This window comes from Cuculus canorus, chromosome Z (assembly GCF_017976375.1).
Source record: "Cuculus canorus isolate bCucCan1 chromosome Z, bCucCan1.pri, whole genome shotgun sequence".
NCBI classification, from domain to species: domain Eukaryota; kingdom Metazoa; phylum Chordata; class Aves; order Cuculiformes; family Cuculidae; genus Cuculus; species Cuculus canorus.
This window is the reverse complement of record NC_071441.1, coordinates 77,598,444-77,614,294: the sequence shown is the minus strand read 5'-3', so window position 1 is coordinate 77,614,294 and position 15,851 is coordinate 77,598,444. Positions and strand designations below refer to the sequence as shown.

At 40.2% G+C, this 15,851-nt stretch overlaps 1 protein-coding gene across 13 annotated transcripts in view; it reads left to right on the top strand.

Annotated features, from left to right (window-relative positions):
- The window catches only part of TCF4 (transcription factor 4), a 99,518-nt gene that overhangs the window by 41,522 nt on the left and 42,145 nt on the right, over nucleotides 1-15,851 (top strand). For 10 of the 13 annotated variants that reach the window (XM_054053950.1, XM_054053947.1, XM_054053946.1 and 7 more), the window contains 2 exons: nucleotides 7,928-8,057; nucleotides 8,359-8,408. The exons of 2 other annotated variants lie outside the window; for them this stretch is intronic. In XM_054053950.1, the coding sequence (XP_053909925.1) occupies nucleotides 7,928-8,057; nucleotides 8,359-8,408 (180 nt within the window). The remainder of the gene's footprint in view (nucleotides 1-7,927; nucleotides 8,058-8,358; nucleotides 8,409-15,851) is intronic. One more of the 13 variants, XM_054053944.1, reaches the window with a different exon arrangement.

The window sequence follows — 15,851 nt, the reverse complement described above, 5'->3', positions numbered from 1 at the left end:
AGGGGATAGTCGTTAAAATGAGGTGATGGTCGTTAAAACGAGGCAATAGTTGTCAAAGTGAGGCGATTGGCATCAAAATGGTCCTTAAAAGAAGTCGATATTAATTAAAATAAGGCGATAGTCGTTAAAATGAGGCAATGGTCGTTAGAAGGAGACAATATTTGTCCAAAATGTGGCGATTGGAGTCAAAATGGTCCTCAAAATAAGTCGATAGTCATTAAAATAAGGTGATAGTCGTTAAAAGGAGGCGATATTTGTCCAAAATGAGGCGATCGGCGTCAAAATGATCATTAAAGGAAGTCGATAGTCATTAGAATAAGGGGATAGTCGTTAAAATGAGGCGATGGTCGTTAAAACGAGGCGATAGTTGTCCAAAATGAGGCGATCGGTGTCAAAATGGTCCTCAAAAGAAGTCGATACTCATTATAATAAGGTGATAGTCATTAAAATAAGGTGATGGTCGTTAAGATGAGGTGATGGTCGTTAAAAGGAGGCGATATTTGTCCAAAATGAGGCGATTGGCGTCAAAATGAGGCGATCGGCGTCAAAATGGTCCTCAAAATAAGTCGATATTCATTAGAATGAGGTGATAGTCGTTAAAATGAGGCGATAGGCGTCAAAATGGTCCTTAAAAGTAGTCGATATTCATTAAAATGAGGTGATGGTCGTTAAAATGAGGCGATAGTCGTTAAAATGAGGTGATATTTGTCCAAAATGAGGCGATTGGAGTCAAAATGGTCCTTAAAATAAGTCGATATTCATTAGAATAAGGTGATGGTCGTTAAAATGAGGTGATGGTCGTTAAAATGAGGCGATAGTTGTCAGAATGAGGTGATCGGCGTCAAAATGGTCCTCAAAATAAGTTGATAATCATTAAAATGAGGTGATAGTCATTAAAATGAGGCGATGGTCGTTAAAACGAGGCGATATTTGTCCAAAATGAGGCGATTGGTGTCAAAATGAGTTGATCGGCATCAAAATGGTCCTTAAAAGAAGTCAATAGTCATTAAAATGGGGTGATGGTCGTTAAAATGAGTTGATCGGCGTCAAAATGGTCCTTAAAAGAAGTCGATAGTCATTAAAATGAGGTGATGGTCGTTAAAACGAGGCGATATTTGTCCAAAATGAGGCGATCAGCGTCAAAATGGTCCTCAAAATAAGTCGATATTCATTAGAATAAGGGGATAGTCGTTAAAAGGAGGCGATGGTCGTTAAAATGAGGCGATATTTGTCCAAAATGAGGTGATCAGTGTCAAAATGGTCCTCAAAAGAAGTCGATACTCATTATAATAAGGTGATAGTCGTTAAAATGAGGCGATAGTGGTTAAAATGAGGCGATGGTCATTAAAAGGAGGCGATAGTCATTAAAAGGAGGCGATAGTTGTCAGAATGAGGCGATCGGCGTCAAAATGGTCCTTAAAGGAAGTCGATATTCATTAAAATGAGGTGATAGTCGTCAAAATGAGGCGATCGGCGTCAAAATGGTCCTCAAAATAAGTCGATATTCACTAAAATAAGGTGATGGTCGTTAAAATGAGGCGATAGTCGTTAAAATGAGGCGATGGTCATTAAAAAGAGGTGATATTTGTCCAAAATGAGGCGATCGGTGTCAAAATGGTCCTCAAAATAAGTTGATATTCATTGGAATGAGGTGATGGTCGTTAAAATGAGGCGATAGTTGTCCAAAATGTGGCAATTGGAGTCAAAATGGTCCTCAAAATAAGTCGATATTTATTAGAATAAGGGGATAGTCATTAAAATGGGGCGATAGTCGTTAAAATGGGGCGATAGTCGTTAAAATGGGGCGATAGTCGTTAAAATGGGGCGATAGTCGTTAAAATGGGGCGATATTAATCCAAATGAGTCGATATTATTAATCTAAATGGGTCGATATTAATCCAAATGAGTCGATATTAATCCAAATGGGTCGATATTAATCCAAATGGGTCGATATTAATCAAAACGAGTCGATAATATTAATCCAAATGGGTCAATATTAATCCAAATGAGTCGATATTATTAATCTAAATGGGTCGATATTAATCCAAATGGGTCGATATTAATCCAAATGAGTCGATATTAATCAAAACGAGTCGATATTAATCAAAACGAGTCGATAATATTAATCCAAATGGGTCAATATTAATCCAAATGAGTCGATATTATTAATCCAAATGAGTCGATATTAATCCAAATGAGTCGATATTAATCCAAACGAGTCGATATTAATCCAAACGAGTCGATATTAATCCAAATGAGTCGATAATATTAATCCAAATGAGTCAATATTAATCCAAATGAGTCGATATTAATCCAAACGAGTCGATATTAATCCAAACGAGTCGATATTAATCCAAATGAGTCGATAATATTAATCCAAACGAGTCAATATTAATCCAAAGGAGTCAATATTATTAATCTAAATGGGTCGATATTAATCCAAATGCGTTGATATTAATCCAAATGAGTCGATAATAATCCAAACGAGTCGATATTAATCCAAACGAGTCGATATTAATCCAAACGAGTCGATATTAATCCAAATGAGTCGATAATATTAATACAAATGAGTCGATATTAATCAAAACGAGTCGATATTAATCCAAATGAGTCGATATTAATCAAAATGAGTCGATATTAATCCAAATGAGTCGATAATATTAATCCAAATGGGTCGATATTATTAATCCAAACGAGTCGATAATATTCATTAAACTGAGTTGATTTGAATCCGAATGAGTCGATCTGAAGCCAAATGAGTCGCTATTAATTAGTGAGTCGATATTAACCCAAACGAGCCGATATTAATCCGAATGAGTCGATAATATTAACCCAAACGAGCCGATATTAATCCAAATTAGTCGATCTTCGTTAAAACGCGTCTGTATTAATCGATACGAGACGGTATGAATCAAAAGCAGTTGATGGTCATCCCTATTAGTCGATACCCATCCAAATTAATCGATATTAAACCCTAATGAGTCCCTATTAATCACAAGGAGTCAATATTAAACCCTAACGAGTCGTGGTTAATATCCCAACGAGCCCATAGTCCTCCCGACGCGTCGCGAGGCCTCCGGTTGGGTTCACCTTCCTCCCAACGAGCCCCTCCGCGCCCTAACGACCGTTTTAGCCCTAATTACTCACCTCTGGAGCCTTAATTATCGACCGCCGTCGCCTTAATTGTTCACCGTCGTCGTCGCCTTAATTTTCGATCATTTTAGCCTTAATTTTTCACCTTCGTTGCCTTTAATTCACCTTCGTTGCCTGAATTTTTCACCCTCATCCACTTAATTTTTCGCCGTCATCGCCCTAATTATTAACCATTTAAGGCTTAATTATTAACCTTAATTATGGACCATTTTAGCCGTAATTCTCACCGTTTTCCCCCTAATTTTTCCCCGGTTTCCCCCTAATTTTTCACCGTTTATGCTCTTAATTTGGCACCGTCGTCGCCGTAATTTTTCACCGCTTCCGCCTTAATTATTCACCCTCGTCGCCTTAATTATTGACCGTCGTCGCCTTAACGATTCGCCGCCGTCGCCTGAATTTTTCGCCGGTTTAGCCTTAATTTTGCACCGTTTTAGCCTTAATTATTGACCGCCGTCGCCTTTTTCCCCCCTCGTCGCCTTCATTTTTCCCCACCAGCGCCTTAATTAGTCCCCTGCTCGGCTTAACGAGTCCCCGTCGTTAGGCTCCCGGGTCCCCCCTCTCCCACGGACCCCAAAGTCCTCGCGGCGTCGACGTTCATTAGGCCGCGGCTCGTTAGTCGGGGCCGAAAAGGGACGCTTCAAAGGCCGCTGCGACCGCAGTCGTTAAGCACCGGCGTTAATTGCTTTGGGGGCTTCCATGGGGGGGATTCTTCCCGACTTCGGCGTCACGCAAACGCAGCTCTTCCACTTTTCAGCCATTTGAGGCCATTTTGGACCCACTTTGTCTCTTTTTGGACTCATTTCGGGCCATTTTGACCCATTTTGTGCACTTTTGACCCATTTTGTGTCTTTTTTGACCCATTTTGTGTCAGTTTTGACCCATTTCATGTCATTTTGTGCCATTTTTGACCCATTTTATGTCGGTTTTGACCCATTTCATGTCATTTTGTGCCATTTTTGACCCATTTTGTGTCATTTTTGACCCATTTTGGACCCAGTTTGTGCCATTTTTGACCCATTTCATGCCATTATTGACCCATTTTGTGTCGTTTTTGACCCATTTTGTGTCGTTTTTGACCCATTTTGTGTCATTTTTGACCCATTTCATGTCATTATGTGCCATCTTTGACCCATTTTGTGTCCTTTTTGACCCATTTTGTGTCCTTTTTGACCCATTTTGTGTCTTTTTGACCCTTTTGTGTCATTTTTGACCCATTTCATGCCAATATTGACCCATTTTGTGTCATTTTTGACCCATTTCGTGTCGTTTTTGACCCATTTTGTGTCATTTTTGACCCATTTCGTGTCGTTTTTGACCCATTTTGTGTCATTTTTGACCCATTTCATGTCATTATGTGCCATCTTTGACCCATTTTGTGTCATTTTTGTCCCATTTTGTGTCATTTTTGACCCATTTTGTGTCATTTTTGACCCATTTCATGTCATTATGTGCCATCTTTGACCCATTTTGTGTCGTTTTTGACCCATTTCATGCCATTTTTGTCCCATTTTGTGTCATTTTTGACCCATTTCGTGTCATTTTTGACCCATTTCATGTCATTTAGTGCACTTTTGACCCATTTCATGCGATTTTGACCCATTTTAAGTCATTTTTGATCCATCTCATAGGATTTTTGACCCATTTCATGCATTTTTCACCCATTTCATGGAATATTTGACCCATTTCATGCATTTTTGACCCATTTTATATCATTTTTGACCCAATTAATGTCATTTTTACCCCTTTCAGATCATTTTTGACCCATTTCATGTCCTTTTTGAACCAATTCATGTGATTTTTGACCCATTTCATATCAGTTTTAACCCATTTCGTGGCATTTTTACTCATTTCATATCATTTTTACCCATTCCATGTGAGTTTTTACCCATTTAATATCATTTTGACCCATTTCATGCAATTTTTTACCCCTTTAATGTACATTTTCTCCTATTTAATGCAATTTTTCATCTATTTTGTTGTATTCCCTTTAAGTTTTGATCGATTTAATGCATTTTTTATCTATTTCATAGAATAATTCCATGTATTTCTTATCTATTTCGTGGAACGTTCGATAGATTTAATGCAAATTTGGGTCTATTTAATGCAATTTTTCTCCATTTCATGTACATTTCCATCTATTTAATATAGGTTTTTCTATTTAATGCTTTTTTTCCTCTATTTAATGTCATTTGGGATCAATTTGTTGTAATTTTTCTCTATGGAACACATTTTTTATCTGTTTAACGTAAATTTAGATCTATTTAATGCGATTTTTATCTCTTTAACAATTTTTATCAATTTACTGTAATTTTATCTATTTAATTGATTTTTACCTATTTAATTGATTTTTACCTTTTTAATTGATTTTTACCTATTTAATGTCATTTGGGGTCTATTTAATCTCATTTTAGATCCCTTTAATGTAATTTTCGTCGATTTAATCTGATTTTGGATCAATTGAGTCTCAATTCTGCTCTTTTTAGTTTGAATTTGGACCTTTTTAGTTTGAATTTGGACCTTTTTGGTTTGAATTCGGACCTTTTCCGTCTAAATTTGGACCTTTTTAGTTTGAATTCGGACCTTTTTAGTTTCATTTCCCCCCGATTTCATTGACGTTTGATCCAATAGTGTCATTTTTCCACCTTTCCCCTGGATTTTCCACCTTTTTCCCTTTCCGTTTCAATCCATTTCCTTTACTTCCCCCCCATTTCCTCCACTTTTCAGTCTCTTTTGCTGAATTTGGATCCTTTTTCCCCCCCAGAGCCGCTATCGAGACGATATTAATGCTTTATTAATCCCTTTAATTCCATATTAACCTCCGACTCATTATCTTTGGGGCTTTTTACTCTTAATATTCATTATTCTGAATTTTTATGATACTAAAATGTCATTTTCTGGGGGTTTCTTGTCCTTAAATTCCACTTTTCTCGCGTTGATCGTCCTTAGGTTTCTTTTTCTTACGTTTTATTCTTAATTTTCCTTATTCTCAGGGTTTGTTATTCTTTGAATTTCATTTTTCTTCGGTTTTAATTTAATTTCATTTTTAATTGAATTTCATTTTTAATTGAATTTCATTTTTAATCGAATTTCATTTTTAATTGAATTTTCATTCTTACGTTTTCTCCGTCTGCGTTTTTATTTCTCTTCGGTTTTATCATTCCTAATGTTCATTTTTCTTGGATTTCATCACTTTTCTCTCTCTTTTCCTTTGATTTTATTCTTTATTTTCATTATTCTTAGGTTTTATCACTCCTAATGTTCATTTTTCTTAGGTTTTATCATTCTTCTCTCTCTTTTCCTTTGATTTTATTCTTAATTCTCATTATTCTTCGGTTTTCTCATTCCTAGTGTTCATTTTTATTGGGTTTTATCATTCCTAATTCTCATTTTTCTTCAATTTTATCACTTTTCTCTCTCTTTTCCTTTGGTTTCATTCTTAATTTTATTTATTCTTAGGTTTTATCATTCCTAATTTTCATTTTGCTTCGATTTCATCACTTTTCTCTCTCTTTTCCTTTGGTTTTATTCTTTATTTTCATTATTCTTTGGTTTTCTCATTCCTAATGTTCATTTTTCTTCGATTTCATCACTCTTCTCTCTCTTTTCCTTTGATTTTATTCTTAATTTTCATTATTCTTCGATTTTATCATTCCTAATTTTCATTTTTCTTAAATTTTATCACTTTTCTCTTCCTTTTCCTTTGATTTTATTCTTTATTTTCATTATTCTTCGGTTTTCTCATTCCTAATGTTCATTTTTCTTCGATTTCATCACTTTTCTCTTCCTTTTCCTTTGATTTTAGTCTTAATTTTCATTATTCTTTGATTTTACCATTCCTAATTTTCATTTTGCTTAAATTTCATCACTTTTCTCTCTCTTTTCTTTTGATTTTAGTCTTTATTTTCATTATTCTTCGGTTTTATCATTCCTAATGTTCATTTTTATTGGGTTTTATCATTCCTAATTTTCATTTTTCTTGGATTTCATCACTTTTCTCTCTCTTTTCCTTTGATTTTATTCTTAATTCTCATTATTCTTCAGTTTTACCACTCCTAATTTTCATTTTTCTTTGATTTCATCACTTTTCTCTCTCTTTTCCTTTGGTTTTATTCTTAATTCTCATTATTCTTTGGTTTTCTCGTTCCTAATGTTCATTTTTATTGGGTTTTATCATTCCTAATGTTCATTTTTCTTGGATTTCATCGCTTTTCTCTCTCTTTTCCTTTGATTTTATCCTTCGTTTCCATTCTTCTCCGCTTTCACCATTCCCACTCCCCATTTCCATTGCCGTTCATCCTCCTCCTCTTTCTTTCCTTTCATTTCCCCCCTCCATTCCCCCCCCTTTTGCTTTTACCCTCCTTAAATACCATTTTTCTTCCCTTTCCTCCATCTTTCCACTATTATCGACTTTTTGTTGTTGTTCTGCTTTCGCTTTTCATCGCTTTTACGCTCTCCGCTCCCCTTCTCCTCTGCTCTTTGGGCTTTTATCGCCCTCTCCATTCCACCACCGCTGCCTTTTGGGGTCTCCTTTCTCCTCCTCCGCCCCCGACGCCTCCGCCCTCGCCCTCGCCCTTCGGCCTCCGTCCCACCCAAAGGCCTCTCCTCCCGACGCGTTGGGTGGTGTCTCCTTTAAGCCCTCGGAGCGTGGCTCCTCGTTATTTTTAGGCTGCTAATGAGGAGGAACGGGCGCCGTTGGCAGCCACGCGCCAAACCACGCTTCTCGCTCGCTCTCTCGCGCTCATTTTCTCCCGCTTTTCTCTCCCGTCCCTTCAAGCAAAGTCTTCTCGGCGCCGAGATGGAGATGGGCACCGCCACCGCGCTGTCCCCCACCAAGCCCGGCTCCCAGTACTACCAGTACTCCAGCAATAACCCCCGCCGGCGGCCTCTCCACGGCACCTCCATGGGTGAGTCCTTTGGCCTTCAACCTCTCCGCCGTCTCCTTTCCACCACACCGCGGACTTTCATTCTATGAACGTCGCTTCTTTGTTGAGTTCTCCAACAAACCCCAACCCAACAAACCCCACCTTGAAGCCTCAAAGCTTCCACTCAAAACATCCCCACCTTGAAGAGCTCCGAGGGCTTTTCCGACCCAAAGCGTTGAGCGCGGGGCAGCGGCGATTGGTGGAAACGGGGAGCGGGAATCAAAAAACCAAAGCCGTAAAGACGTCCGGGGGTTTTTTTTATTGTCTTTTTCTTTCCTTCTAGAAGTCCAAACAAAGAAAGTTCGGAAAGTTCCTCCGGGTTTGCCATCTTCTGTAAGTACCCCTCGGCTTTCGGCGTTCCCGGTGGGTTTCTTGGGGGGTGTGTGGAGCAGGAGAAACCAGCTCCTGGGAGGAGAAGGGAGCTGCCGCGGGTGGATGGCAGCTCCTGGGGGGGGGGAACGAGCTCCTGGAGAGAGACCTGAGCTCCAGGCGGGGAGAAAGGACCTCTCGGGGGTAAAAACTTCTGGAGGTAGACCTGAGCTCCAGGGGGTGGGAAGCTCCGGGAGGTAGACCTGAGCTCCAGGAGGTAGACCTGATCTCCAAGGGGTAGACCTGAGCTCCACGGGGTAGACCTGAGCTCCAGGGGTAGACCTGAGCTCCAGGGGGTAGACCTGAGCTCCAGGAGGTAGACCTGAGCTCCAGGAGGTAGACCTGAGCTCCAGGAGGTAGACCTGATCTCCAGGGGGTAGACCTGAGCTCCAGGAGGTAGACCTGAGCTCCAGGAGGTAGACCTGAGCTCCACGGGGTAGACCTGAGCTCCAGGGGGTAGACCTGAGCTCCAGAGGGGAGAAATGACCTCGGGTAGAAGCTTCTGGAGGTAGACCTGAGCTCCAGAAGGCAGAGATAAGGGCTGGGGGGAGGCCTCGGGCCTCCGGGAGGTAGACCTGAGCTCCAGGGGGTAGACCTGAGCTCCAGGAGGTAGACCTGAGCTCCAGGAGGTAGACCTGAGCTCCAGGGGTAGACCTGAGCTCCAGAGGGGAGAAATGAGCTGGGAAGCTCCTGGAGGTAGACCTGAGCTCCAGGGAGGAGAAATGACCTCGGGGGAAGCTCGTGGAGGTAGACCTGAACTCCAGGGAGGGAGAATGACCCGAGGTGTGGTGGTGGTGGTGGTGGAAATTCCTGGAGGTAGACCTGAGCTCCAGGGGGGAGAAATGAGTTCTTGGAGGGGAGAAATGAGCTCTTGAAGGTAGAGATGAACTCCTGAGCGAAGGGAGAAATGAGCTCCTGGGGGTAAACGTGAGCTCCTGAGGGGAGGAACGAGCTCCAGGGCTCGTAGGGCGCGTGGAGCTGAAGGTTGAGGCCAAGGTAAGGAGAACGGAAGCAATGCCAGCGCTTGGAATCGCCCGTCGGGAACGAGCGAGGTGAGCACCGTCTGCTTTGGTGGTTACGTCGCAGCTGCTTTTATGGACTTGAACCTCACGGGAGGTGTCGGGAAGTGGATTTTGGGGCTGTTGCCGTGGGCCAAGAGCTTCATTTTCATGGATTCCCTGAGCAGAAGGTGGTTGGGGTCGAGGCCGGGTGTCATCCGCGGGGAGCCGGAGCTGTTGCAGGTCACTCCAAGCTGAGTTGACCGTGAGCTATGATGGAAGAAGCTTTCTAAGGAGGCTTCCAGGTGCCACCACCTCCACGGGATGTCCTTTTTGGCGTTTCTCCTGACTTATCGACTTGGCGCCGTCACGAACCGCTGGCGTTTGTTGGGTCGGGGAAGTCCTTTGTTCCGTAAACCGAGGAATTCGGCTCTTTGCTTCCATTTTTCCCGCAATCTTTGAGGTTCTTCCGCTAAAAAACTGCTGCGAGGGGCAAAAAAAATCGCTTGAAAATCCATTTAAAACCTCAAAAATTGAGGATTTTAGGGAAAATATACGACATTTTGGTAACTATGGCGTCAAACTCTGTTGGGTTTTGCATTCCGGTGTATTTATTCTTATTTTTTCGCTTTAAAACCACATGAAAACTATTTTTAGATGGATATTTTTAGACGGATCTCAAACCGATAAGGGATTTGCTCCATCTCGACCCCTTCGAAGGAGCTGAGCGGCGACCGATTCTTACAGAATTGGCACTTTAATTGCATTAAGGGGATGTTTTTCCCCATAAATCCCCGGAATTTGGCTGCTCGGGAGCCAAAGGATCCTTGCAAAGCTTCATTTTTTGCAGCCATTGCGCTAAATAATCGCTTTATTTCTTTATTTCAAGCTGCAAAAGAGCTTAAAAAGTGCATTTAATGGAGTCAATGGTTGTCATTATTCCACTCGTCGAGAAATCCAAATGGAAATAGTCTCGGGAAGCTCGGAAAAACCCAACGGAAAAGCTCGACTTTAAGTTGCCATTAAAGCTCCAAATCCTCTTTTTTAGCCGTCGCCTCCGCGCCCCCCGCGTGGGGGTTTTTTGCCTCCGTTCGGGCTCGCGGCGCCTCGGATTCCGTTCCGGCAAGAGTTAATCCCCTCGCGAAGGCTTCGAGGTGGCCTCGATCCAACCCAAAGTTGAGCTCCGAAGGGGGGGTTTTGCGGCCGCTCCTCGGCTCCGTCTTTGTGGCGACGCCAATGGGTTCTTTCCCTCCTCCAGCGGACAAAAAACCCCCTCAAAATCACCTCCAAAATGGGCCTTTTTCACCCTTCCCCTCATTTTCCCGCCTAAAATTGACCCTTCGGAGGCTTTGACGGGGAGGCGCCAGGAAAAAAGCCGGAAAAAAGCCGGAAAAAAAAGACATTGGGGGGGTGGAAAGGTAAAAAAAGGGTTGGAAAAAGCGCTTTTTTGAAGGAAATTCCCTTCAAATCCATTTCAAAAGGGGATTTTTATAATGAATCGCTGTTAAAATCTATTTAAAAGGGCATTTTTTAACTGGAATGGTAAAAAAAACGCATTTAAAATGGAGGGTTAAAGGAATTTCCCTTAAAATACATTAAAAAGTGTTTTTTTGAGGGAAATTTTATTGAAATCCATCAAACCCGGGTGTTTTTTTGAATGAATTTGTATTAAAATCCATTAAAAAGGTGTTTTTTTTCGACCGGAATGGCATAAAAATACCTTTAAAAGGTAATTTTGGAGGGAATTTGTGTTAAAATACATTCAAAAAAGGTGGGTTTTGAAGGCATTTGTAGTAAAGTCTCTTTAAAACGTTTTTTTTTGAACGGATTGGTGTAAAAATACATTAAAATGGGTATTTTTTGGGGAATGATTTGGTCCTAAAAGGCGTTAAAATGGATATTTTTGACTGGAATGGTATAAAAAATACCTTTATAAAGGTAATTTTGGAAGGAATTTGTATTAAAATGCATTAAAAGGGGTATTTTCTGAGGGGATTTCTATTAAAATAAATTTAAAAAGGTTTATTTTTGACTGCAGTGATGTCAAAATACCTTTAAAAATGTCGGTTTTGAAGGAATTTGCGCTGAAATCCGTTTTAAAAGGTGTTTTTGGAAGGAATTTGCATTAAAATACATTAAAAAGTGCTTTTGGAATGGATTGGTATAAAAAATACCTTTAAAAAGGTGTTTTTTTGAAGCGATTTATATTAAAATGCATTTTAAAAGGGTGGTTTTTTGAAGGGATTTGTACTAAAATACATTAAAATGGGTATTTTTTTAAGGAATGGTATAAAATACCTTTAAAAAGCAGTTTTGGAAGGAATTTGTAATAAAATATATTAAGAAAGGATATATTTCGACAGAAATTGTATTAAAATACATTAAAATGGTGATTTTTTTTAATAGAATGAAATGGTACAAAAATACATTAAAATAAGTATTTTTTGAACAAATTGGTGTTAAAATACCTTTTAAAAGGGTTTTTTTTTAACAGAATGGTATAAAAAGATATTAAAAAGGGTAATTTTTGAGTGAAATGGCATAAAAATGCATTTTAGAAACTATTTTGTGTAAGAAAGGGTATAAAAAGGGTATTTTTTTAATGAAATGCTATAAAAAAACATTTTAAAAGGCTTTTTGTAATGAAACTGTATAAAACCACACTGAAAAGGTATTTTTTTTGAGGGAAATTGTATTAAAATGCATTAAAAATGAGCTTTTTTCAATGTAATGCTGAAAAATAAATTTAAAAGCATTTATTTTGAGTGAAATTGTATTAAAAATACATTTTAAAAGCAATTTCTGGTAGGAAATGGTATAAAAAGAAAAAAAAGGAAATTTTTGAGGGAAAAAATGGTATTTTATGAGTTAAAATGGTATAAAACCACCTTCTAAAGGGATTTTTTGAGGCAAATGGTATTAAAAAACACCTTAAAAAGAGCTATTTTGAGACAAATTGTGTAAAAAGGGGTAAAAAGAGGTAATTTTTGAGGGAAAGGGTATAAAAAAGGGATTTTTTGAGGCAAATGGTATAAAAAAACCACCTTAAAAAGATTTTTTTTGAGGCAATTGTGTAAAAAGGGGTAAAAAGAGGTAAATTTTGAGGGAAATCTTATAAAAGGGTGTTTTTTTGGGGCAAATGATATAAAAAACCACCTTAAAAAGAGATTTTTTTGAGGCAAATTGTGTAAAAAGGGGTAAAAAGGTAATTTTTGAGGCAAATGGTATAAAAAGGGAATTTTTTTTGAGGCAAATGGTATAAAAAACACCTTAAAAAGATTTTTTTGAGGCAAATTGTGGAAAAAGGAGTAAAAAGAAGTAATTTTTGAGGCAAATGGTATAAAAAGGGATTTTTTTGAGGCAAATGGTATAAAAAACCACCTTAAAAAGAGATATTTTGAGGCAAATTGTGTAAAAAGGGGTATAAAAAAAGTAATTTTTTAGGCAAATTGTGTAAAAAGGGGTTAAAAAAGGTAATTTTTGAGGGAAATGGTATAAAAAACCACCTTAAAAAGAGATTTTTTTTGAGGCAATTGTGTAAAAAGGGGTAAAAAAGGTAATTTTTGAGGGAAATGGTATAAAAAGGGGATTTATTTGAGGCAAATGGTATAAAAAACCACCTTAAAAAGAGATATTTTGAGGCAAATTGTGTAAAAAGGGGTATAAAAAAGGTAATTTTTGAGGGAAATGGTATAAAAGGGGGATTTTTTGAGGCAAATGGTATAAAAAACCACCTTAAAAAGATTTTTTGAGGCAAATTGTGGAAAAAGGGGTAAAAAAAAGTAATTTTTGGCGAAATGGCATAAAAAGGGGATTTTTTGAGGCAAATGGTATAAAAAACGCCTTAAAAAGAGATATTTTGAGGCAAATTGTGTAAAAAGGAGTAAAAAGAAGTAATTTTTGAGGGAAATGGTATAAAAAAACACCTTAAAAAGAGATATTTTGAGGCAAATTGTGGAAAAAGGGGTAAAAAAAGGTAATTTTTGAGGCAAATTGTGTAAAAAGGGGTTAAAAAAGGTAATTTTTGAGGCAAATCTTATAAAAAGGGGATTTTTTGAGGCAAATGGTATAAAAAAAAAAACCTTAAAAAGAGATATTTTGAGGCAAATTGTGGAAAAAGGAGTAAAAAAAGGTAATTTTTGAGGGAAAGGGTATAAAAAAGGGATTTTTTGAGGCAAATTGTGTAGAAAGGGGTAAAAAAAAGTAATTTTTGAGGGAAATGGCATAAAAAGGGGATTTTTTTGAGGCAAATGGTATAAAAAGAGATGCAAAAAGGTGATTTTGGAGGGAAATAATGCTATTAATGACTATTTTCATGGCCTTCCGCTCTGTTTTCTGCGGAGCAATGATTCCATGTAGGAGTTTCGGACCCGTCGATCGTGGCTGGAAAGGAAAAGTGGGATTGGAGTGACCGGAGAGACGGATATTGGGATTGTCTTCTCCTCGTTAGGTCCCTCCGCGGCTTTCCCAAAGGCCTCGAATGCCTCACCGGGAGTAAATCGCGTCGGAAAAATCAGCTTAAATTGAGGTTAAAGCGTGCGGCGCGCGGCCCCGCCGGGATTAACCCCGTTGGAACAGGGCCAGAGGAGGCCACGGAGAGGAGCCGAGCGCTGGACGACCTCCCGGATGAGGACGGGGCGTTCTTCAACCCCCTTGAGCCGGAAAGGACCTCCGCGTCCATCCGGTTCCAGCTTGGACGTGAGGGTCGCGCCGCTTTGGCCAACGGAAGGTGAGGTGTGGACATAGCGGGGGCAAAAAAAATGAGGTTCTCCGACTCCGGAGATGAGCTTTCACCTCGGGGTTTGTAGAGCGCCGAGCTTGAGGCAGCGTGGACGTTCTTTGGACCTTCAGGTGCTCCTCAAACCTACAGGTTCTCCTCAAACCTATAGGTTCTCCCCAAACCTGGAGGTTCTTCTCAAACCTAAAGGTGCTCCTCAAACGTGGAGGTTCTCCCCAAACCTATAGGTTCTTCTCAAACCTATAGGTGCTCCTCAAACCTGAAGGTTCTCCACAAACCTATAGATTCTTCTCAAACCTATATTTGCTCCTCAAACCTGGAGGTTCTCCCCAAACTTATAGGTTCTTCTCAAACCTATAGATTCTCCTCAAACCTATAGGTTCGTCTCAAACCTACAGGTGCTCCTCAAACCTATAGGTGCTCCACAAACCTATAGGTTCTCCTCAAATCTGGAGGTTCTCCCCAAACCTATAGGTTCTTCTCAAACCTATAGGTTCTTCTCAAACCTATAGGTGCTCCTCAAACCTATAGGTTCTTCTCAAACCTATAGGTGCTCCTCAAACCTATAGGTTCTTCTCAAACCTATAGGTGCTCCTCAAACCTATAGGTTCTTCTCAAACCTATAGGTGCTCCTCAAACCTATAGGTTCTTCTCAAACCTATAGGTGCTCCTCAAACCTGGAGGTTCTCCCCAAACCTATAGGTTCTTCTCAAACCTATAGGTGCTCCTCAAACCTATAGGTTCTTCTCAAACCTATATTTGCTCCTCAAACCTGGAGGTTCTCCCCAAACATATAGGTTTGTCTCAAACCTACAGGTTCTTCTCAAACCTATAGGTTCTTCTCAAACCTGGAGGTTCTCCCCAAACCTGAAGGTGTTCCCCCACCGTGAAGGTGTTCTCCAGTCGAACGCAGCTTAAAGGAGACAAAAAGGGGGAGAAAATCTGGTTGGAACGACTGAATTTGGAGGTTTAAATGGCTCTTCTGGACAGGAGAAGGTGGTTTTTTTGGAGCTCTTGGCCATGTTTTTGCGTTCAATTCTTCCCGTTGTGAAGATTTAACCCTTTCCGCCTCCAAAATGACCCTCTGGAGGATTCCTGGGGTGGCTTTGGTTTAACTTGAGCAGAGACTCCCTCTTTGGAGGACGCGAGGAAGTGCAGGAACCTCCGAATCCACCGAGCGAAAGCTTTTGGCCACCAAATCTTAATGATTTCTACGCCGTGATGTCACTTTTTCTCCTCTTGGGAACTCAGGAGGAGAGTTGGATGTCTATATCGGAATTTTTTCTCATCTCTGGAGCATCCGGAGTGGAAGAAGCTTGGGAGAAAGGAAGGAACAGCGGGAATGGGCTCTTCTACTCCGTTCCGGTGAGACCCAACCCTGATCCTTTGGGCGCTTCTGGAGTCCTCAGCGCAGGGAGGACATGGACAGGTTGGTCCAGAGGAGGCCACGGAGATGATCCAAGAGTTTTCTTTCCCTATTATGGATCGATTGTGTTGGTTATGAGCAACACGGCGCCCTCAGAGCTCCACTTGGAGGTTGAAGCCTTGAGATGCCACCTCCAACGCGGCTTTGGGGATGGAAAGGATGGCCTCCAAGTCCATCCGGTTCCTCGCGTGCCCCGAGGAGGAACGATGACCGCGTTGGAGGCTGTGGTTGCTCTCCAGAGTCCC